The sequence below is a fragment of the Danio rerio genome, chromosome 4 (genome assembly GCF_049306965.1).
Source record: "Danio rerio strain Tuebingen ecotype United States chromosome 4, GRCz12tu, whole genome shotgun sequence".
NCBI lineage: Eukaryota > Metazoa > Chordata > Actinopteri > Cypriniformes > Danionidae > Danio > Danio rerio.
In genome coordinates this window covers 34394283-34419754 of record NC_133179.1, presented here as the reverse complement: position 1 = coordinate 34419754, position 25472 = coordinate 34394283, and the positions used below count along the sequence as shown (strand labels likewise).

Here is a 25472-nt window from a genome sequence, read left to right as displayed (position 1 = left end):
AGACTCAGAAGATCCAAAAGTACTTTCCAGAGCTTCCACATATTTCACCGCTTCAGCATCCGGACATGACATACGGACAGCTTTAATGATTTCCAGGGCTGGTCCCTTTAAACTTTCCACAATTCTTCTCCGTTTCTCCTTTTCAGAGCACTCACATTCAGATATCATCAACTTAGCTTGTTCAATCCAGTGATCCATAGTTTCTTCTCCTACAGGGGTTGGAACAATACCAGAGAAGGTACGTAAACGACGGTAGGCACTTCCATCACTCGATGGTCTTACTGTTTTTTCAAGAATTTCACCCACTGCACGAATTATTGACTCAGGTGAACTGGGATTTGCACTCTGTGGAGAAAATAGAGCATGTACATCAGTCATGGACTTGCCTTCATCCTTCAGAAACTTGGAGAGCTTGTCAGCAAACTCTGCTGGAGCAACATGAGCTGATTCTCTTTCCGTAGCTAAGATAATCATCCAGGCTTCCTCACCATCTGTAGGATGCAATTCCTCAGGGCAATTAGTGGGATCTACAACTTCTCTGCATTCACACAGCACTAACAGAGTTGTCGGAGTGGCTCCACCTTTTGAGTCTCGAACCCGTACTCGTCCAAAAACCTTCACACTCTCGGCCACTTTTTCAATGCAAGCAGTCTCAGTGTTTTGTGGTACTCCTGTCAGCAACAACGCATGAGCTGGGTCGATTACTGCTTCTCTGCACCACTCAAGAAGTTCACTCTGCAGTTGTGGGTCACTTCTGAAAGACATTTCTCAATAATAATCAGTTAGTTACAGGATGGTGTCAGTTTTTCCTCTTCAGTGTTCTTAACGTGTATTAAGGTGTTTAATTTACTCTTCTTAGTGTATCAGGAAAAGGTGAGAGTGTATCCCGGACGAGCCCCCAATTTGTGTAGCGCCCCCTGCCCTCTTAGGCTTTGTCCTGACCTAAGCTCTATAGGGTGGAGCACCGGATTCCTACAGTTTAGCCTCTCGACTATTATTTCACTCCCCCTAATCAGATACCACTTTTAGAGAACTTCAATGAATAAGCAAAACAAATTAAGTTATAAACAAATAGAAATTTATTTATAAACAAAATAAAAATAAAGATGAGTATAGAGGTATTTGTTATTTATAAAGGTGATATTATAGGTATAAATATAATTATAATGCTATTTATAATAAGATATGAATTATTAATACAACCTTATATCAATACACAATAGATAAAACACTAATTGCAAAGAGAAACGGTTATTAACCTTCAATAAACACACAGTATGAGTATCCAACAACTGGACCCCAATCACTTAAGCAATAAGCATTTTACACTTTTGTGACTTGATGCACTTTTTAGACGCTCCCTTACTAAAACTGTATATTCACTCTTGAATGATTTAGATTACTCACAATTATTTAGTGCATTTGTATCTCAGATTATAGAATCTCAAAGCAAATATTCTCTAAAAAAAATATAGAAATAACACCTTTTTCACTCTTTTGTAAGCGTTAACAGCAAATAAACACTTTTGCAACACTGAAATATTGAAAGTGGGCCCACTCTCACACACACACACATACAGTCTCACCCACCCTCGATGCAGGCCTGTTATGTTGCTCGGGTGCGTAGTGGCCTTTGAAACTGCAAAATGGCCTCTTCACTCTTACAAGAGCAAAAAGAAAACACTGCAACTGTACCTGGCTTTCCTGCAGCCGTCACGATCGTCGTCTGTCCCGCGATCGATGTTCCCCACCGCGAACCGTCAGTCCGATGCAGCGTCAGCACACAGCATGAACACTCCCGCCGATGCGATGAATCTGTCCTCCTGAACGAGCTTCACTCTCTTAACAGTTCACTCGCTAAAACACTGCGTCAGTCTAGTGTAGCAGACAGCTAAAACACGAGGATATGATCTCACACGAGCGTCAATGTCTTCAGCTCGCAAACGGTCTCCATATACTCGCAATTATTACACTTAACGCATACACTATGGTTCTTAAACAACTTTAGCACACTTTAAATCAATGTAAACTGTATATAACTCACGATTTGCAGTTATAACACTCAAGTTTCTCTCAGAGACAAGCCTCTGCGGTCTCGTTCTCTCAATCTTCTCCTCAGCTCTCACGATAAACCAATAATAGCTTATTCACCTATAAGAGAGGCGGGGACTAATTGGTATAGACCCAATCAGGTATTAACACACAAACTTGATAGCAAAAAGCACATTTTCACCCAAGTGCAAATCAACCAAACACTGAAATGTAGCGAACGAGTTACTTAAAGGGAAACATACCATATAAGTCCTATAATAGTATGCATACTAAAATGCATTTTCTTAACAGAATAGTGGTCTGTTAATATTATCTATCTATTAGATTACCATAATATGAAAAATATGATTATAATCTCTGAATATTTCTATGTATAAAAATATAATATGCTCTGCTTTTAGGTGCAAGTGGGTTTAAGTAAGCTCTTTTTTAATAAGGGCTACATCAGCATTGGTGGTTCAGTGGTAGAATTCTCGCCTGCCACGCGGGAGACCTGGGTCCGATTACTGGTCAATGCAATTCTTGTTTTGTGTTGCTACTCTTCCAGCTCTGAGTATCAGCCTTGCAGCAATCACACCCCACTAGGGCTGCAGTAAAAGCTTATCAGCATTGGTGGTTCAGTGGTAGATTTCTTGCCTGCCACACAGAAGACCCTGGTCCGATTCCCATCCATTACAATTCCTGTTTTGTGTAGCTACTCTTCCAGCTCTGGGTAACAGCCTTGCATCAATCGCACCCCACTAGGGCTGCAGAATAAGCATTTCAGCATTGGTGGTTCAGTGGTAGAATTCTTGCCTGCGATGAGGGAGACTCGGGTCCGATTTCCAGCCAATGCAGTTCGTGTTTTGTATTACTACTCTTCCAGCTCTGGGTAACAGCCTTGCAGCAATCACACCCCACTAGGGGCGCAGTGAAGCATATCAGTATTGGTGGTTCAGTGGTAGAATTCTCGCCTGCTACGCGGGAGACCTTGAGTCGATTCCCGACTAATACAAGCGCGGTTTTGTGTGGCTCCTGTTTCAGCTCTGGTTGACGTCTTTTTAGCCCTCACACAACACAAAGGCAGGGAAGAACATGGGTCAGCATTGGTGGCTCAGTGGTAGAGTTCTCGCCTGCCACGCGGGAGACCCGAGTCCGATTCCCGGCCAATGAAAATCTTGTTTTGTGTTGCTACTCTTCCAGCTCTGGATATCAGCCTTGCAGCAATCACACCCCACTAGGGCTGTAGTAAAACCATATCAGCATTGGTGGTTCAGTGGTAAAATTCTCACCTGCCACGCGGTGGGCCTAGAGTCGATTCCTGGCTAATACAAGTGCGTTTTTTTGTGGCTCCTTTTTCAGCTCTGTTTGACGGCCTTTTAGCACTCACACACTACAAAGGCAAAAAACTATAGCGGTAGGCATTGATGGCTCAGTGGCAGAATCCTCGCCTGCCACAGAGTAGACCTAGAGTCAATTCACAGCTAATACAAGTGTGGTTTTGTGTGGCTCCTTTTTCAGCTCTGGTTGACGGCCTTTAAGTACTCACACAACACAAAGCCAAAAAAACAACTTCGTTCAGCATAGGTGGTTCAGTGGTAGAATTCTCACCTGCCGCGGGGGAGACCTGGGTCTTATTCCCGGCCAATGCAATTCCTGTTTTGTGTAGCTACTCTTCCAGCTCTGGTTGACAGCCTTTTAGCACTCACACAACAAAAAGGCAAAACACAACATCGGTCAGCATTGGTGGTTCAGTGGAAGAATTCTTGCCTGCCACGCGGGAGACCCGGGTCCGATTCCTGGCCAATGCATTTCCTGTTTTGTGTTGCTACTCTTCCAGCTCTGGGTAACAGCCTTGCAGCAATCACACCCCAATAGGGATCCAGTATAAGCATATCAGCATTGGTGGTTCAGTGGTAGAATTCTCACCTGCCATGCGGGAGACCCAGGTTCGATTCCCGGCTAATGCAAGTGTGGTTTTGTGTTGCTACTCTTCCAGCTCTGGAAAAACAGCCTTGCATCAATCACACCCCACTAGGGCTGCAGAATAACCATATCAGCGTTGGTGGTTCAGTGGTAGATTTCTCGCCTGCCACGCGGAAGACCCTGGTCCGATTCCCGTCCATTCTAATTCCTGTTTGGTGTTGTTACTCTTCCAGCTCTGGGTAACAGCCTTCCAGCAATCACAACCCACTAGAGCTGCAGAATACGCATATCAGCATTGGTGGTTCAGTGGTAGAATGCTCGCCTGCCACATAGGAGACATAGAGTCGATTCCCGGCTAAAACATGTGCATTTTTGAGTGGCTCCTGTTTCAGCTCTGGTTGATGGCCTTTTAGCACTCACACAACATAAAGGCAAATAACAGCATAGATCAGCATTGGTCGTTTAGTGGTAGAATTCTTGCCTGCCACGCGGGAGACCCAGGTCTGTTTCCCGGCCAATGCACCTTCTGATTTTGGTTGCTACTCTTCCAGCACTGGGTAATAGCCTTGCAGCAATCACAACCCACTAGGGCTGCAGTAAAACCATATCAGCATTGGTGGTTTAGTTGTAGATTTCTCGCCTGCCACGCGGTAGACCTTGAGTCGCTTCCTGGCTAATACAAGTGCAGTTTTGTGTGGCTCCTTTTTCAGCTCTGGTTGACGGCCTTTTAGCACTCACACAACACAAAGGTAAGGAAGAAGATGGGTCAGCATTGGTGGTTCAGTGGTAGAATTCTCGCCTGCCACGCGGGAGACCCGGGTCCGATTCCCTGCCAATGCAATTCCTGTTTTGTGTTGCTACTCTTCCAGCTCTGGGTAACAGCCTTGCATCAATCACACCCCACTAGGGCTGTAGTATAAGCATATTAGCATTGTTGGTTCAGTGGTAGATTATTTGCCTGCCACACAGAAGACCATGGTCCGATTCCTGTCCATTACAATTCCTGTTTTGTGTAGCTACTCTTCCAGCTCTGGGTAACAGCCTTGCAGTAATCACACCCCACTAGGGCGGCAATATAAGCATATCAGCATTGGTGGTTCAGTGGTAGAATTCTCGCCTGCCACGCGGGAGACCCGGGTCTGATTCCCGGCCAATGCAAGTGCTGTTTTGTGTAGCTACTCTTTCAGCTTTGGGTAACAGCCTTGCATCAATCACACCCCACTAGGGCTGCAGAATAAGCATATCAGCAATGGTGGTTCAGTGGTAGATTTCTCGCCTCCCCCGTGAAAGACCCTGGTCAGATTCCCGTCCATTCCAATTCCTATTTTGTGTTGCTACTCTTCCAGCTCTGGTTGACGGCCTTTTAGCACTCACACAACAAAAAGGCAAAACACAACATCGGTCAGCATTGGTGGTTCAGTGGAAGAATTCTCGCCTGCCACGCGGGAGACCCGGGTCTGATTCCTGGCCAATGCATTTCCTGTTTTGTGTTGCTACTCTTCCAGCTCTGGGTAACAGCCTTGCAGCAATCACACCCCAATAGGGATCCATTATAAGCATATCAGCATTGGTGGTTTAGTGGTAGAATTCTCACCTGCCATGCGGGAGACCCAGGTCCGATTCACGGCCAATGCAAGTGTGGTTTTGTGTTGTTACTCTTCCAGCTCTGGGTAACAGCCTTGCAGCAATCACAACCCACTAGGGCTGCAGATTAAGCATATCAGCATTGGTGGTTCAGTGGTAGAATGCTCGCCTGCCACGTAGGAGACCTAGAGTCGATTCCCGGCTAAAACATGTGCAGTTTTGTGTGGCTCCTTTTTCAGCTCTGGTTGACGGCCTTTTAGCACTCACACAACACAAAGGCAAGGGAGAACATGGGTCAGCATTGGTGGTTCAGTGGTAGAATTCTCGCCTGCCACGCGGGAGACCCAGGTCCGATTCCCGGCCAATGCAATTCCTGTTTTGTGTTGCTACTCTTCCAGCTCTGGGTAACAGCCTTGCATCAATCACACCACACTAGGGCTGTAGTATAAGCAAGTCAGCTTTGTTGGTTCAGTGGTAGATTGCTTGCCTGCCACACAGAAGATCATGGTCCGATTCCTGTCCATTACAATTCCTGTTTTGTGTAGCTACTCTTCCAGCTCTGGGTAACAGCCTTGCAGTAATCACACCCTACTAGGGCTGCAGTGTAAGCATATCAGCATTGGTGGTTCAGTGGTAGAATTCTCGCCTGCCACGCGGGAGACCCGGGTCCGATTCCCGGCCAATGCAAGTGCTCTTTTGTGTTGCTACTCTTCCATTTCTGGGTAACAGCCTTGCAGCAATCACAACCCACTAGGGCTGGAGTATAAGCATATCATCATTGCTGGTTCAGTGGTAGAAATGTCGCCTGCAACGCGGGAGACCTTGAGTCGATTCCTGGCTAATACAAATGCAGTTTTGTGTGGCTCCTTTTTCAGCTCTGGTTGACGGCCCTTTAGCACTCACACAATACAAAGGCAAGGAACAACATAGGTCAGCATTGGTGGTTCAGTGGTAGGAACCTTGCCTGCTACACGCGAGACCCGGGTCCAATTCCCACCCAATGCTTTTCCTGTTTTGTGTTGCTACTCTTCCAGCTCTGGGTAACAGCCTTGCAGCAATCACACCCCACTAGGGCTGTAGCATAAGCTTATCAGCATTGGTGGTTCAGTGGTAGAATTCTTGCCTGCCACGCGGGAGACCCGGGTCCGATTCCCGGTCAATGCAATTCCTGTTTTGTGTTGCTACTCTTCCAGCTCTGGGTATCAGCCTTGCAGCAATCACACCCCACTAGGGCTGCAGCTTAAACATATCAGCATTGGTTGTTCAGTGGTAGATTTCTCACCCTGCCACGCGGAAGACCGTAGTCCGATTCTCGTCCATTACAAATCCTGTTTTGTGTTGCTACTCTTCCAGCTCTGGGTAACAGCGTTGCAGCAATCACACCCCACTGGGGCTGCAGTATAAGCATATCAGCATTGGTGGTCCAGTGGTAGAGTTCTCGCCTCCCACGTGGGAGACCTGGGCCTGGTTCCCAGCCAATGCAATTCCTGTTTTGTGTAGCTGCTCTTCCAGCTCTGGGTATCAGCCTTGCAGCAATCACACCCCACTAGGACAGCAGTATGAGCATATTAGCATTGGTGGTTCAGTGGTAGAATTCTTGCCTGCCACGTGGGAGACCTGGGTCCCATTCCTGGCCAATGCAATTCCTGTTTTATGTTGCTACAATTCCTGTTTTATGTTGCTACTCTTCCAGCTTATCAAGCAAGTTTTTACACAGCGGATGCCCTTTCAGCCGCAACCCATGTCTGGAACACAGACACACACACACACAGACACACACACACAGACACACACACACAGACACACACACACACACAATCTAGCCTATCCAATTCACCTGTACCACATGTCTTTGGACTGTGGTGGAAACTGGAGCACCCTAAGGAAACCCACGTGAATGCAGGGAGGACATGCAAACTCCACACAGCAACACCAACTGAACCGAGGCTTGAACCAGCGACCTTCTTGCTGTGAGGCGACAGCACTACCTACTGCGCCACTGCTTCGCCCAGCATAAAAATGTATATACATAAATCACAATTTAAATGGACAAATAAATAGATATGTTTAAATTGTGTTTTTAACCCCCTGGGGTCGAAGACAGCGTATACGCGTTTTGACAAGTTTTTACCTCATTGAGCTGAAATGAACCTAAATTACACTTTCAGTTTTGATCGTACAGATAAGATCAATACATCAATCGAATCTGTTAGGTGTCTTCTTTTTAAATGTGTACACTCACAACAAAAACAAATGTGTGTGCTTTTGCAAATCTAGGATAATAAACAGTGTATGCATTCTGTCTTTTCTCTCTCCGTGAACTGTTTTTAGAAACGTGTCAGCAAAATGCGCTGAAACTCCGCGAAAACAATACATCCAGACACGAGACACATATCTTTATAAAGCTTGAAGTGTCTACTTTTAAACGCAGCTATGCATGTTGAAAACAAATATTGTTTGATAAAGTAATCAGTATGAAAGCAACGCTATGTCTAGCTTCTCAGTCTGAGCTCATTAGAGTTATTGCGACCAGGCCCACGAAGCTTTGACATTACAAACAGCCTGCATGAGGAGCGCGCAACAGTAGACTGTGTCAGGAAAAACACGTCATTAAAATGAACTAAAACTCAGCAAATACTCAACAAAGAAACATGTGAGATGTTTCTAAAGAAAGCTTGATATGTCTACTTTTGCATTAACCAATATAAGTCGAAAACAAATAATCTTTCAAGTAATTCGTATAAAAGTAAGGGCAGGTACTGATTCTCCTGTCGCCTCATTACAGCGAACGTGATCCCGCCCGCAGTGAAGGCGCATTTCATATGGAAATGAACTGAGGTGAGCCAGCCAGGTGATAATGTAAACGCTCCCCGAGACATGGCATCAAACGACAAGCTTTATTATAGTTACTTATTTTGTTTGAACGATGGCATGCTACACGGGTGAAAAAGCACAATATAAAAATAATATAAAAATAAACAATATAAAAATTAAAATATATAAATAAACTTATTTTTTCTCAGATTCTTTCTTGAAACTCTTAGTCACATACCTGTCTGATGGCTCATTATGCAGGTCTTTGTCTTACTCACTGCATAGTAATGATAGTTCACGCCTTCTCGCATAAACTATTTTCACACAGAAAGTGACTTAGAAATTTTAATTCATAGAATTGTTTTTTTGTGAGTAAGTGAACAAGATGATTCTCACATCATTTTGAAGCAAAAACACTAGACTACCAGATCCAGTTCTCAAAAGTCTTGTGCACAAATGTTCTCTGTGTGTTTCACGACCTTGTTTCAGGGATTTCAAAATTTTAGTTTTTCACTAAACACGCATAAACGTTTCTTTCTCAAAAACACAAACACATACAAACATGCTGCTTAGGTATTATTGTAAACCAACTTGTGCTGTTTACAGTGTTATCACACATTAGCCATTAAAATGTTTTTAAGATACTGAAAACAACACAAATGTCAGTGCATGTCAAAACTTCTCCAGAGCCCCAAAACACCCTCAGACCCCAGAGGGTTAAAAGTCATTTTATTAGGCAATAAAACAATGCATTACAAAAACATTTTAAATGTATAAATAAATAGACACTTTTATTACTGTATTTTTATTTAATTCATGTTTTAAAGGCTGATTAATCAAACAGTAAAAAATTGTATTAATAAATCACAAAACACATTTTAAACAGCTTTTTAAATAAGCATTTGGCAAATGCTTTTCTCCCTATTTGCTGTTTGGTTTTCTTTTTCTTTTGCCACATGCTTTTCTCAAATTAAAAATAAATCAAGTTAAAAATGGCTTTGCTGTAATGAGCTATTGTTTTCCTCTGTTAGAAAAAAAAAGACAGTTAACAGTTTTATCTAGATTAAATGACCTTGGTGATAAAGATTTTCTTGAAGATATAGAACAAAATGAACTTCGTATTTTGCCATCAGAGTTGGATGACTACTATACAGAGAAAGCTAAAGGAGCTTTACGATCTAGAGTGAAATGGATAGAGGAGGGGGAGAAAAATTCTTCATATATTTTTTTAAATTTAGTAAAGCATAGGCAAGCTTCAAAAACTATTAATAAACGTAGCATAGATAACGATGTAAGTGAAGAGAAAACTTTGATTGATGATCACATCTTGTTCATGTTAATATATGAATCAAAATTTAATGAGAGTGATTGTGACTTTTTCTTTTCCTTTTTAAAAGATAAAGTTTCTATTATAGATGACAGCTTCCGTGAAATGATGGAATCTGACATTGTTATCTCTGAACTTGATGTTGCTATTTCTAAAATGTCCAATTAAATAATCCAGGCATATACGGAATTACAGTTGAGTTTTATAAACATATTTGGCCAGAGATGAGATTTTTAGTGTTTGAAGCACTTAAGAAAAGTAAAGACAAAGCAGAACTATCGACTTCTATGGAGCAGATTTTAATAATTTTAGTTCCAGAGCCAAGCAAAGACAAATTATTTTTAAATAATTGGAGACCCATAACTCTTTTGTCCAATGATTTTAAATTGCTCTCTCATGTATTTGCCAATAGACTCAAAAAAAGGTATAGGCGAGATAATTAATGAAACACAATCAGCTTTTATTGTATTAAATTTATTTTTTATTGTATTATCTTTTATTTTTAATGTATTAAAGGGAGAATTATTCAGAATGATACTTGATATGCTCGATTATTTAATTCCTCAGACAAGTTTATTTCTATTTCTAGACTTTTTCAAGGCATTTGATACCCTTGAGCATCCTTTTTTGTCTTTAGAAAGTCTTTAGAAACTTTTGGGTTTGGTCCGAGCTTTTGTAGGGTAATTTCCATGTTCTATACTGATATATTCAGTGGTAAATCCCTGAATTCAGGATCATCTCCTAGAGTTTACATCAAAAGATTAATCCATCAAGGATGTCCCATCTCACCTTTTCTTTTTAATATAGCTGTTGAACTTATGTCATTATATTAAATCAGAGTACACTTTAGGTATTAATATACTTGGTAGGACTTTTACTTTAAGTCAGTTTGCTGATGACACTCTATTAATTCCTAAAAATACGGAGGTGCTCACTTTAGCTCTTGTCAAAATTTCTGTTTCCTAAAGCTTCTGAATTCACCTTAAACCTAAGAAAATGTGGAATATTGACTATTCAGAATTGTACTTTAAGAGAATTAGAGTGTATTCTAGTAAAAGAAGAAGTTAAATATTTGGGAGTTATCATCTTCAAAAATTCTGTTAATAGAGAATGTGCAAATGTTAATATTAAAATGGAAGGGATGAAAAAATCCCTAAATCATTGTCTAGCTAGAGACCTTTCCATATAGGGTAAAATTCTTTTGACTAAGACTGAGGGATTATCTAAAATATATTTAACTTATCCTTTATATACTCCTCCCAAAATAGATAAATCTATAAATTCAATATTATTTAAATTTATTTGGAAAAATAAATCACATTATTTACCTAAGAATCATATGATCAAAGAGTATGAATATGGAGGTTTAGAAGCAATCGATTTTGAATGTCTTCATGGCACTTTTAGAGTTAAATGATTGAAAGAGTGTTTAGCTAAGCCTTATTCAATATTTTATCATATCCCAAACAATTTGTTTAAAAAAATGGTGGCCTTGAATTTGAATTAAGATTTGATTATGATTGTTCAAAACTTCCTTTGAAGCTGTCTACTTTTCATAAGCAAGCACTGCTATTTTGGAAAGTGATATTTACCCATAATTTTCCCCTCATAAATCCACTCTTTGAAATAAAAGGGCTTATATTATTAACAGAAAATCATTGTTTAAAAGTGACTGGTACAATAAAGGCATTATATTCATTAATGATTTGTTAGATGTAAATGGACTGCTACTATCTCATAACAGATTATTAAATAAATATAGAGTTACAGATAAAGGTTATATTGAAATTTGTGAGGCTATACACCTATTGCGTTGTTTAGGTTAATTCAAAGTAATTATTTTGATCCCCTTGTACACTTGTAACTTTTCTTCCGTCTTTAAAAATATCAGTGTTGATATTTCTGATAGTAAATATAACAACAAGCTTATTTACAACACGCCTTATAATGGGTGATTTTAAGTGTTATCATCTAGGAGTTGTTAAACCCTTAGTAGAGGACAAAGCTTTTACCTTTTCTCTTAAATATCCTGTAGCACCTAAGGTTAAGGAAACTCATCACATAATTTTATTCAGGGTATACCATGTGAAGGAGTTTATTCAAAAAAGATTTAACTTTGATGCTGACAAGTGTAGATCTGCTCCAGAAACACTCGATCACTTATGTTTTTCTTGTGAATTTACTTTTTAATTCTGGTTTGACATCCATCCTTGGCTTTCATTAAAGAGGATTTAAGTCCCCCCTATTGTTCTAGAAGATATTTTATTTTACAAAGCTGATTTACATTGTTCTTTCTCTGATGTTGTGAACTTTATTTTACTAATGGGTAAATATCAAATTCATTGCTGTAAGTGGAAAAAATGCTGAACCTCTTTAAGATGTTTTCTTTCTGAGGTAAAGAAAGTGGCTCAAAGCCTCAAATATTTCAGAAACCAAAGTAAAATAACTGAAGCTCTCTGTACTTCATTTTCATAATATTTATTGTTAGAATATTTTGTTTGTCCTTTGATGTAGATCTTTTGTACTGCTTCTTGCTCCTTGTTGCAGTTGTAACATTTTTAATTTATTTTATATATTTGTAATGGTAAATATGCCTTGCGATGTTGATTGTTCTGTCTTGTGATCACTTTTTGCAACAATAAAAACGAAAAAAAAAAAAACACTTATTCTTAGTGGATTAAACAAGTTTTTCAAAATTGTGTAAAAATGTTTGGATTAAAAGTTTTGATCAACTTCAAATACTGAATGTCTGTGTATTTGAAAGAGAGAGAGAGAGCAGATATGTTATGTGAGATGTGAAAAGGAGTGTGAAATTTGTCATGTCCTGACTGCAACAGTAAGTGGCAAAAAAGCTGAACAACAAAGACTTTTATTTTGGCGTGTTATGTGACGTCATAAGGCTGCGCCGCTTCCGCGCTGCGATTCAACTGGAGGAAGGTTTGTTTCACAACTTTACACAAATATAAACCGATTGATTAAAGTTTCAGGTTTTCCTTTCGATATTATATACCTGCGGTTGACTATTATTTTAATCCTTTATACAACGAAGTATTATTTTAATAACAGTAATCGAGGGCTATTGTTTGAACAACTGAAATGTGTTTTAATGAAGGTTTATTTATTTACTAGCATAATGTCATTCCAATACAAGTATACATTATAATTATATATATATATATATATATATATATATATATATATATATATATATATATATATATATATATATATATATATATATATAAATAAATGGAGGACTAGTTTTTATTAGGTCATTTGTTTGTGGCTATTGTTTCTTGCTCAGACTTACCTGATTTATTTTTGTCAATCACACTCATATAAAGAAACTGTTGAAGAAAGTGTTGAAGAGAAGTTATTTTGTTTCTGTTCATTGTTTTGTTCATTTTAAACAGAATAAAGTGTCCAAACACAGAGAAAAACTCCTGCTGAAGCGACTGATCTCCACACTGTTATAAAGATGGCATTTATTAAAGAGGAGAGTGAAGATGTGAAGATTGAAGAAACATTTACAGTCAAACAGGAAGATCTGCAGGAACAAACAAGTTAGTTTTCATTTAGATATATTTTAATAATAAGAATACTATATTAAATCCATGTTGCAGCCCTGAGTGTGCTGCCTAGTTCTGCTAAATGCACATAAGCACTCATTGAAAGACAGGAATGAGTTTCTTTTGTTACTTGTTCTCATGTCTTTTGTCATTATGTATTATTAGTCTCCCATTTTCTCTACCTTCTTAAGGTTATTGCTTTTCTTGTTCTCCTACTGTGTAAAGCGCCCTTGAGCACTGTCGCTATAAAAAATAAATGAAAACAATAAATTAATAAAAAGTTAAACTGAGCTGACGATATTTGACCTACAGTATTCTCATAAAAGATATCTGCCATTACAGTGATAGTGTTAGCTAGGTACTTTCCAGTTGCATATGTCAGGTTGATCACAATTCCCTTTTTTTCATCAACTTCTTTATGGGTTTAAACTTGTTTCTAGTAGTTGTTACTAGTTCTCACAGATAGTATCAGAGTTAGAATTAAATCTTTATTATAATAACTAATTACCAGGGCTATTGTATTTAAACAGGGTTTCCGTGGAGTCTTAAAATGTCTTAAATTCCAAAATCTAAAATTTGGCCCTAAAAAGTCTTAAATTTGCTGAAATGTTGTGTTGTAGGTCTTGTTTTGTTACCCAATTTGGTCAAAGCCCATACAATCACCAACAATCCATCTCAATAAAACTTTCAACTTTTATTTAAAAAGGTCATTTTAACTCTGTTTATCATAATGGTAAAGACTGCTGAGGATATCCACCTGGACAGATTGTTTTGAATGGATTTAGTTTATTATAGTTTTTAAAACTTTTAAAACATTTGTTAATTAGTTTTTTTTTTATTTTAAAGAAAGTTTATTTTGGAAAAAAAGTGTGTGGATCCAAGTCGAGCTCTCTTGTTTTTACACAATATTTAAGATATTTTGCTAAGAAATATCTAAAATATTCTTGTTATTATTAGTTTTGATTTATTATTGTATTATTAAACATTTTATATAAAAAATATATTTTGAAAGGACAAATAAAAAACCTTTTCTTCTGGGCCATTTGAAAAATTCCTTATTCTAAAAATTCATTCATATTGGTCTTAAAAATGTCTTTAAAAGTCTTAAATTTAACTTGGTGACACCTGTAGAAACCCTGATTTAAAGTATGTCAGAAAACGTGGATGACTCTAATTTTAAATATGCTGAATGAAAATGGACACTAAAATAATTAATTATTATAAAACATTGTACAGTATTCTAAACTATATGATGTTAAGTTTATCAGTATTGACCATATTCTTCACGTACCAGCAGGCGCCGCTATTGAAATCTTTTTGCTTTTTAAAGAATACATTTTTAGATCCTTAAAACAGTGTAATGCTGCTTGTCTTTGATCTTGTGGGGGAAACCGGAGCACCCAGAGAAAACCCACGCCAGCTTGGGGAGAACATGCAAACTCCACACAGAAATGCCAACTGACCCAGCTGAGGCTCGAACCAGCAACCTTCTTGCTGTGAGGCGACAGCACCACCTACTGTGCCTCCTCGTCGCCCGACAACACTGATTTATTTGCATATTTTTTATGCGATATTCCAGTTTTGCAAATTAATTTAATTGGCATTTTTGGATGGAAACATAGCTGTAAGGTTTGGAGCTTACGCTGCTATTCTGAACCAATAATCGGAAACAGAAAGCAGTTGAAGGATGGCGTGTTTAAATTCATTATTTATCTGACTTTATTGTAATTAATCTGACTCCATCAAAGTTGTTATTATCATTGATAAAGAGAAAGAATCTCAAAGCTTAAAGCAGGTAAAGTTGTTTATTAATTTACATGTTTAAATATACAGACAGTAGAATGAAACAAACTAACATACTGTATAAAGAAATTAGCTGTACGTGCACTGCTGAGCAACAAAAACAGTGAAATTGCCTTTGTTAGCATATGAGGCTATGCAGCCATATGAGGGAGAGGCAGAGTAAAAGCCATTCTCCCAGATCAACACTTAACGTTCCTTATTATACCCTGAGTAAAGCATTTTCAAACATGAGTGAAAACCAACCCCCAAAACCAACTGAACATGAGAGCACAGCAGAGGAGATAAAGTGGGTGAGAACATTAACATACTCTCCTCAGGCCATGACTCAACAATAGTAAATAAATTGTATATTGAAATACAAGCAATCAATGTCTCTGTTGATTTTAGCACTACAACGCTTAAGTCATAAACTGTCAAATGACTCCATACATGATAATGCTATTTGAAGGAAGATCAAGGGCAGATGAATTGTGGATGGTGAAAAGCACATGGTTACTGCAAGCAAATGGCAGAGATGTGTACTGGAGCTGTGATCAACTCTACCAAGCCAGGAGGACCCATCCCATGCTTGCAATGTCTCAGAAGTCCTTGATTAGCATAGAAGGAATATATAATAGATGAATATATAATTTTTTCTCATCCTGCTTACCCATTACCTACATTTCAGTCACACAAAGAACAAAGTCACATACGAGAATGGCTTGTCCTTCTTTAGTGAATAATAAGCTTAAATTCACAGACCTTCGACAGAGACATGTACTGTAACTAGATTAATTGGATTATTTATCTTCTAAAAACAATGTTTTAGTTCTGCTTACATTCTTATTATTCAACTATTTTAATTGATTTTTCCAAAGTCTTCAATTTTTCCACAACACACATATTGAACAACAAATTAACATGGTACATAGCTACAGACATACACCCCATAAAGAAAAAGGGTAAAAGATAAAAATAAAAATAAATTAATTAATAAAAATAGATAAAATAAATTAGGAAACTAGGCACAAACTCTCACCAAGGATATAATAACCTCTGAGCGTTCAATGTAGGAGAGGAAAGGCTGCCAAATGATGTACTTAAGGTGCTCGAGTTTAAGATGTGATAACAATTCTAATCTCAATGTTTGTGGGATGGTGGGTTTGTTTTTTTCCATCTTAGGAGAATCAGGCGTCTGGCCAATAAAGAAGAAAAGGCAATGATCTCTATTACATATAGATGAAAATGATCTAAAAATATTGGCCCAAAATTTATGCAACCTAGGGCATCGCCAGAACATCAGATCTGCTGGCTCCAAACCACATCTGGGGCAAGATGAATCTGACACTGGATACATTTTTGCCAGCTTGCTCCTAGATAGGTGAAGCCTAAGAAGCACCTTAAACTGCAGAAGACCATGTCTAATAAATGCAGGGGATGAGTGTACCAGTTCTATGGCATATTGCCAGGCTGTATCTGATATTTCTAGTCCCAGTCCGTCTTCCTATTTTAGCTTTATATAATTTAGGTAAGGGGAGGCAGTTCTTTAGACCACTTCATATAACATGGACATCATACCCCTTTGATATGGGTCCATATTTACCAATTCATCAATCAATCAATCAATCAATCAGGGAAGGAGAGAAGTGTTTTTTTTACGAAACTATGGACTTGAAAGTACCTGAAAAAATTGTCTCCAAAACAAGAGCTTCATCAAATACCTTGCACAACAGTGGTGTTAGCTTGGCAGTAAACTTCTTATAAAACTCGGCCGGAAGCCATCAGGGCCTGGTGCTTTTCCGGTTTTCAATTTTTTAATTGCATTTTCAATTTCAGAAGGTGTTATTTTTTATTCTAATGCCAACTGATCTGAATCACAAAGGTATGGCAATTCTAAATAATTGAAAAAGCTCTCAATACGTCCAATTTCGTTTACCTCAGAGCTGCAAAGGGTTTTATAAAAGTGTTTAAATTGATCATTAATTCCCTGTTAATCAGTAATAATACTGCCGTCTTCCTTACTAACTGCTGCTATAAAACCAGCTGCTGAGGATTGTTTCAGTTGGTAACACAATAACCTGGCAGCTCGTTCACCATGTTCATAATGAATCTAGCGTGATCTTATGTGGAGATCCTTTGCATTTTCACTTGTCAGGGAGTCATATTCCGCTTGCAGAAGGAGTCTTTTCTAATGGAGCTCTTCGGAAGGTGATGTTGAGTGTAGCTGATCAATTGTATTATTTAATTTATAATCTCTGTAAGCCAATTTGACATTCTTTTATTTGCGCTAGCTTGATATTAAATAATCTGTCCTTTTATAAATGCTTTCACAGTATACCATAGGATGCTCAAACTTATCTCTGGGGATTCGTTTATCTCAAGGAAGAAATAAATTTAAGCATCAATAACTTTTACAAAATCGTCGTCTGCCAAGAGTCTTTAGTTAAACCGCCATGTATGTTGGAGGATTCCATTGCCTGGAAACATAGCTTTAGAGAGACTGGACAATGTTCCGAAATAACAATACTACCATACTCTTCTGCTGACATTAATGCCCCATTCACACAAGGCTTCAGTGTCAACGCTTGACAGAGGGCGTGTCTGAAGTTGGGGCTGACGTGATCGTCATAGCAGCGTTAGCCAATGAATTTAGTCAGCAATAGGCCACAGTCTGAGCTGGTGAATTTGCATACAGCGATCTGTTGGCTGATGCTTCCATCGCTTGAAAAGTTGATCAAGTCCCAACTTTTGCAGCGAACAATGCCTCTGAAGCAGCGTCGACGAATCCACAATGCAGTTCGGCAACGCCTGACGTCGCCCATTCAAAGTGAACGGGAAGCGTTGACGCTGATGCCCCTTGTGAATGGGGCGTAAGGGACGTAACTGCTTGTCCAGGAGAAAATGGTCAATCCTGGAATAGGTTTGATGCACAGGTGAATAAAATTCAGGAGGTTCGCCTCCTAAAATTAAATTGTGTGCGTCAAGACTAGGCAAAATTGAAAATAAATCACTGAAAATGTGTACATTGTCCCAATTAGGAGCATACACATAGGCCAGGACCACAGACATGTTAAAAGTTTGGATTATTATGTATCTGCCATTTTTATCCAGCACATTTGATTCAATGACAAACTGTACATTCTTATGTATGAGTACAGCAACGACCCTACTTTTGCTATTGAAGTTTGAATAATATATTTGTGTATAGCCTCCTCTAAGTTTAGAATAGTCATTTTTCAACAGATGTGTCTCCTGTAAATATACAATATCTGTTTTGAACTGTTTTTAACTGATTTTAATTGTTTCTTTTTATTGGGTGATTTAGCCTCCGCACATTCCAACTGGTAAAGTTTGTCTTTACTTCACCCATTTTACGAGCTGTTGAAAACATTTATCAGAAGCATCCGAAGCACCCGAAAGGTATCTGTGGGTTTTGTATGTAGGGGGATGTCTTGGGGAAAGAGAGGAAAGAAAAAAAAAAGGAAAAAAAAGGTGTGATCACACATACACTTTTATAAACACGAAACAACACAAGATTAAAACCTTGGTGTAAACTTACACACACTTCCACCTACTCACACTCTTAGCTAGCTGACCATGTGGGACCTCACGTATAAAACAAAACCATTTGAACAGCTCTTGATGTTTCATGAAAACGACCCCATTACTGACAAAATATACTTGAGAACTAGAAATAACAACAACCAACATGTGCTATAGTGGTTATTTAAAAGTTAACCGGAGAGCGACATTAACATTTGTATTGTCATTCACAGCCCAGTGTACTGTTGTCCTTTATTTCAGCAGCTTTCTTCAAAATATCCTCTTTTTCGGAAAAGTAGTGGCATTTAATCACGAAGGCGCATGGCGGTTCCTTGTCATCCACTGGTTTGCTGCATAGAGTGTGGTGTGCCTGGTCCAGAAGAGGAGTATTCTCGAGGTTTAGTGTATCTTTTAGAAGTATCTTGCATGATTATATGCTGTCATGGCTATTATATATATTGCTATAATAAAGGCCAATGAAGAAAAAATGGCCATGAATATCAAATCACTTTTATTGTCACATCATCAGCAGCACGTGTGCTATGATGAGTGAAACGCTTAGGTGCTGGCTCTAGACAGTACAAAATACAGACAGTGCAAATATAACGACAGTGCAAAATACAGATAGTACAAAATAATTTGGCAGCATTATAATTGTTGACAGCGATATGTATAATGAATATGTGTACCCATAGTTGTAGGCAGTATTGTTTTAGGTATGTATTGGTTAAAGTGCAGTGCATGCCACATATACATGGTGTGCAGTGAGGGGTATTAAGTGTCCATCAGCCTGATAGTATGAGGGAAGAAGCTTTCCTTTAGTCGGCTGGTGCGCGACCGGATGCTGCAGAACCATTTGCCTAAGGGTAGCAGAGAGAAAAGTCTATGGCTTGGGTGGCTGGAGTCGCTTATAATTCACTTGGCTTTCCTCATGCACCGCCTGGTGATGTCGTGATGGGAGGGAAGCTCACCTCCTACTACGCGTCCAGCAGTTCACACAATTCTATGTAAGCCTTTGCGATTGCTGCTGGTGCTATTTCCATACCAGGTGGTGATACAGCCACACAGGATGCTCTCCACAGTGCAGGTGTAGAACGAGCGGAGGATGTGAGGGCTTATTCCAAACCCCCTGAGATGCCTGAGGAAGAAGAGGCGTTGTTGTGCCTTCCTTAGCACTGCGTCTGTGTGAGCAGTCCATGTCAATTCCTTAGCAATGTGTACTCCAAGAAACTTAAAAACGCTGACTCTCTCCACTGGTGTCCCGTTGATGGTGATGGGGGTGTGTTCTCTTTTCTCCCAGCTCCTTGGTTTTGCTGATGTTGAGTGAGAGGTGGTTTTCCTCACACCACTGCGTCAGAGTGTAAACCTCCTCTCTGTAGGCCATCTCATCATTATCTGTGATTAGGCCCACCACTGTCATCAGCAAATTTAACGATGACGTTGGAGCTGTGTTTGGCTGTACAGTCGCGTGTGTACAGGGAGTACAGGAGTGGACTGAACACAACTCTGTGGATCATCAGTGTGGATCAGGTCATGTTGTTCATTCTGACCACCTGGCGTCTGCTTGACAGGAAGTCCAGGATCTAGATGCACATAGAGCTGTGTAGACCCAGAGCTTGGAGCTTCACCACTAGTTTGGCAGGCACTATAGTGTTGAATACTGAGCTGTAGTCCACAAACAGCATTCTCACATATGTGTTTTTTTTTCCAGGTGAGACAGAGCAGTGTGCAAGGTGAAAGCAATTGCAACATCAGTGGAGCGATTATTCCTGTAAGCAAATTGCAGAGGGTCAGTGTGAGCAGGCAGTACAGAGCAGATGTGCTTTTTAAACAGCTTCTAAAAGCACTTGCTGAAGATGGGTGTCAGAGCAACTGGACGCCAGTCATTTAAGCATGTGGTTTTAGATTATTTCGGTATGGGCACAATAGTAGCTGTCTTAAAGCATGTGAGAACCACAGACCGAGAGAGCGAGAGGTTAACAATGTCCGTGAAAACCCCCGCTAGCTGGTGTGCGCATGCTTTAAGTACACGTCCAAGGATGCCATCTGGGCCGTAGCTTTCCGGATGTTCCGGAAAGATCTCGTTACGTCTGCTACAGAAACAGAGTGTGCTGGCGGTTTCGGTATCGGCCGCGGGAGCGCACAGTATGTGGGTGTCCTGGGCTTTAAAGCAGGTGTAGAACGAGTTAAGCTCGTCCAGGAGAGATGCAGAAATGTTTACAGTGGCGGGTTTGTTACTTTTAAAGTTTGTTATGTAATTAAGTCCCTGCCACATACTCCTCCCCTCTACCTTGTACCTCTGTATTGATGTTTTGCTGCTTTGATAGTTTACCTGAGGTTGTAGTTTGCTTGTTTTTGTTCCTCAGCATTTCTGGATTTATAGGCGGAGGTTCACACTTATAGGGCTGTTCGAACTTTGCCATCAATCCATGGTTTTGGGTTGGGGTAGATACGAACAGTTTTTGTTGGGACCATGTCTTCTATACACTTTCTGATGAAGCATGTAACGGTGTCTTGAGTAAACTTTAATGTTGTCATCAGAAGCTGCCCGGAACATCTCCCAGTCCATATGATCAAAACATTCTTGAAGTATGGAACTCGATTGGTCCGTCCAGCTTTGAAACCTCTTGAGGGTGGGTGGTTCCCGTTTCAGTTTCTGTCTGTAAGCAGGCAAGAGCAGAACAAAAGAGTCATCTGATTTGCTTAGCGGTGGGCGGGGGAGGGATTTGTTGGCTTCCCGGAACGGAGAATAGCAGTGGTCCAAAATTCGGTCACCACGCATGTTTGTGGTGATATGGTGATAGTATTTTGGAGTGATTTTCCTGAGATTGGCATTGTTAAAGTCCCCTGTAACAATAAATGCTGCCTCTGGGTGTGTGGTTTCCTGCTCGCTTATGCTCCCATTCAGTTCCCTAAGCGCCTTCTGTGTGTTGGCTTGAGGGTGGATGCAAACATCTGTAATTATAACAGCTGTGACCTCTCTTGGTGGCCAGTGTGGTTGGCACCGAAGCATAAGGTATTCCAGATCAAGAGAACAAAATGATCTAACTGGATGTATCTAACTGGACCCCCTCGTTCGAGTTGCAACATAAAAGAGCTTAGACAACAAAAAAATTATATATGCAACTTATTTAATATACACAACTAATAAAACAACAAATCAAGAAACAAACAAATGTCTAGGGGAAAATAAAGAAAATAACTAACTTTAACTACACATATAAATAATGCCAAACAAAACCATAAGGTTGCCAAAATAAAGAGATGGTCTTGATGCAAGGACGGCCAGTAGCCACACTATCCTACAGAAGCTAGCTCACTCTCGCATTTATATGCTTTGAACCAATTGGGGAGCTACCATGGCACCTTAACAGGATCTGCCACATCCAAACTGGAATACCAGGGTCGTCACACCATTTACACCTTTCAAATCTGTGTCTTATCAATGTGACCAAAATTACTTTTATGATCAATTATGTAAGAAACTCTGAAAACTAGACTGACAGCGTTTCAATTTACAATGACTTCTATTTTAGGCGACTATGACACAATTTACATTGTAAAAGCTGTAGATAAATAAAGATGAATTTAATCTGCTTAAATGTGTACATGTTAATGACTGAACAAAATATGATCCGATTTTATTTTACATTTACCATGCATCAAAATAAGTGTGTGTAGCCAATGTTTCCAGTGTCTTTTTACTTTTCAGCTTTTGATGAGAGATTTTTAGACTTAATGAAAACTAATCTTTTATTTATTTATTTCAGACCTAATTGAAGAGAATGAGAGGAAAGAGGAGGAACATTATGTCAAAATTGAGGAAAAAACTAATTTACAGACTGATGGTATTTTGAAAAGGAGAGACAAGAATTGTTTCACCTGCACTCAGTGTGGAAAGATTTTGGCAAGCAAAAGCAAACTTAAGATTCACATGATAATCCACACTGGAGAGAAACCATTCACTTGCACTCAGTGTGGGAGGAGTTTCAACCGCTCATCACACCTTAATCACCACAAGAGGATCCACACTGGAGAGAAACCAATAAGGTGCACTCAGTGTGGGAAGAGTTTCAGCCAATCATCAAACTTTAATCTACACATGAGGATCCACACTGGAGAGAAACCATTTACGTGCACTCAGTGTGGGAAGAGTTTCCGCCAAGCATCATCACTTAATAAACACATGAGGACCCACACAGGAGAGAAACCATTTACTTGCACTCAGTGTGGGAAGAGTTTCAACCGCTCATCAACCCTTAATCAACACATAAGGATCCACACTGGAGAGAAACCAATACCGTGCACTCAGTGTGGAAAGAGTTTTCGCCAATCATCATCCCTTTATAAACACATGAGGATCCACACTGGAGAGAAACCATTCACATGCACTCAGTGTGGGAAGAGTTTCAGCCAATCATCAAACTTTAATCTACACATGAGGATCCACACTGGAGAGAAACCAATAAGGTGCACTCAGTGTGGGAAGAGTTTTCACCAATCATCATCCCTTTATAAACACATGAGGATCCACACTGGAGAGAAACCATTCACATGCACTCAGTGTGGGAAGAGTTTCCGCCAAGCATCATCACTTAATAAACACATGAGGATCCACACTGGAGAGAAACCATTCACATGCACTCAGTGTGGAATAAGTTTTAACTGCTCATCATACCTTAAACAACACATGAGGATCCACACTGGAGAGAAACCATTCACTTGCACTCAGTGTGGGAGGAGTTTCAACCGCTCATCACACCTTAATCACCACATGAGGATCCACACTGGAGAGAAACCATTTACTTGCACTCAGTGTGGGAAGAGTTTCAACCGCTCATCAAACCTTAATCAACACATAAGGATCCACACTGGAGAGAAACCAATAACGTGCACTCTGTGTGGGAAGAGTTTTCGCCAATCATCATCCCTTTCTAAACACATGAGGACCCACACTGGAGAGAAACCATTTACTTGCACTCAGTGTGGGAAGAGTTTCAGCCAATCATCAAACTTTAATCTACACATGAGGATCCACACTGGAGAGAAACCATTTACGTGCACTCAGTGTGGGAAGAGTTTCCGCCAAGCATCATCACTTAATAAACACACGAGGACCCACACTGGAGAGAAACCATTTACTTGCACTCAGTGTGGGAAGAGTTTCAACCGCTCATCACACCTTAATCAACACATAAGGATCCACACTGGAGAGAAACCAATAACGTGCACTCAGTGTGGGAAGAGTTTTCGCCAATCATCATCCCTTTATAAACACATGAGGATCCACACTGGAGAGAAACCATTCACTTGCTCTTAATTAAATTCAATTCAGCTTTATTTGTATACCGCTTTTACAATGTAGATTGTGTCAAAGCAGCTTCACATAAATGGTCATAATAAATTGGATCAGGGTAGTTCAGTTTTTAGTGTTTAAGTTCAGTTCAGCTCAGTTCAGTGTGGTTTAAATCATTACTGAGAGTCCAAACACTGAAGAGCAAATCCATTGATGCATAGCTCTACCGATCCTGAACCATGCAAGCCAGTGGCGACAGCGGAGAGGGAAAAAAAAAAACACTTTACTGATAGGAGTGAAGAAAAAAACCTTGAGAGAAACCAGACACAGTTGGGCACGACCATTTTCATTTCTTCGCTGGCCAAAAGTCTTGTGCAGAGCTGCAGTCTCAGCAGTGGAGGCTGGAAGCTGGCCTCAGCGAAGACTCGTCTGTCCCTGGAGCATCACTGGAATCAGTCTCATGTTCTCCACTCCCCACGACCACAAGCGCAGCAGCAGCTCAGGATACGGCCTGGTCCCGGATATGGAAACCTTGGGATCATCTCGTCGCTGGTCTTAGATCCAATCAGTGACTCCGCATAATCTGAGGACCTCGGGATGAGTATCCCCAGGTGTAAATGAAGAAAAAAAAAGAAGAATAATTAGCGTAGCTGCTGTTCATAGTGTATATAAGCAAGATGTAGAAACTTGTGTGGAAACCTGCTAAGTGATGCATTGAGTGTATGCTTTACTAAACAAATAGGTCTTTAATCTAGTTTTGAACTGACAGAGTGTGTCTGAGCCTCGGATGTTATCAGGGAGGCTATTCCAGAGTGTAGGAGCCATAAATGAGAAGGCTCGACCTCCTTTACTCGACTTTGCTATTCTAGGTACTACCAGAACCCCGGAGTTTTGAGATCTTAAAGAGCGAGTTGGATTGTAGAGAGACAGAAGATAAACAGGAGCTAGATTATTTAGAGCTTTATAGGTGAGAATTACTATTTTAAATTTAATACAAAACTTAACAGGCAGCCAGTGTAATGAGTATAAAATTGGGGTCTGTGGTCACACCGGACTTTTCTCTCCATAGACTTCCATTCATACGCACGCAAATGTGTCAGACTGGAAACATAAGTTTGTGCGTCAAGTTTTGCAATTCACTGCCTTGCAAGGTTCAAGCTTGGTGAACTTTGACCTTGGAAATTGCATCACTTGACTATGTAAGACCCACACTGGAGAGAAACCATTCACATGCACTCAGTGTGGGAAGAGATTCAACCGATCAGCAAACCTTAATAAACACATGAAAATCCACACTGATGTGAAAGAGTATATGCGCTTTGAGAGTGAGAAGACTTATTACAGCTCCAAAATTGAAACTGCACCAAACAATTTACTCTGGAGAGACCGTACAAGTGTTCACACTGTGACAAGAGGTTTAATCAGTTGTGGGGAGTCAACGGATCGTTCCAGAACCGAACAAGTCACAGACCATGTTATCCTTAAAAGATTGGTTGGTGCCTACAAGTCTGAGCTTTGATTTCATTTTCAAAGCAATCCACAGGCAACCAGCAAAAGGCAATCCACAGGATGACTAGCCAGTCAACATCACAGTTGCGTG

General features: G+C 39.9%; 3 protein-coding genes and 3 non-coding genes across 7 annotated transcripts in view; 4 read left to right on the top strand and 2 right to left on the bottom strand.

The window, feature by feature from the left end:
• LOC137491238 (uncharacterized) overlaps window positions 1–25472 on the bottom strand; it is a 1025816-nt gene that overhangs the window by 414921 nt on the left and 585423 nt on the right. The gene's annotated exons all lie outside the window — the stretch shown is intronic.
• LOC101886704 (uncharacterized) overlaps window positions 1–25472 on the bottom strand; it is an 847011-nt gene that overhangs the window by 236116 nt on the left and 585423 nt on the right. The gene's annotated exons all lie outside the window — the stretch shown is intronic.
• On the top strand, window positions 5045–5115 carry trnag-gcc (transfer RNA glycine (anticodon GCC)). Its single transcript has one exon. It is a non-coding gene; the product is annotated as a tRNA-Gly (tRNA).
• On the top strand, window positions 6158–6228 carry trnag-gcc (transfer RNA glycine (anticodon GCC)). The gene has a single exon. It is a non-coding gene; the product is annotated as a tRNA-Gly (tRNA).
• trnag-gcc (transfer RNA glycine (anticodon GCC)) lies at window positions 6635–6705 on the top strand. Its single transcript has one exon. It is a non-coding gene; the product is annotated as a tRNA-Gly (tRNA).
• Window positions 12569–25171, top strand: LOC137491199 (uncharacterized). Of its 2 annotated transcripts, XM_073947548.1 has the most exons (3): window positions 12569–12619; window positions 13096–13245; window positions 22347–25171. In XM_073947548.1, exons 2-3 carry the CDS (start codon window positions 13161–13163, stop codon window positions 23894–23896), a joined length of 1635 nt encoding a protein of 544 aa, XP_073803649.1. In that variant the 5' UTR covers window positions 12569–12619; window positions 13096–13160; the 3' UTR covers window positions 23897–25171. The 2 variants fall into 2 exon arrangements, with proteins under 2 accessions (XP_073803649.1, XP_068076408.2); XM_068220307.2 differs by lacking the exon at window positions 12569–12619 and having other exon boundaries at window positions 13094–13245.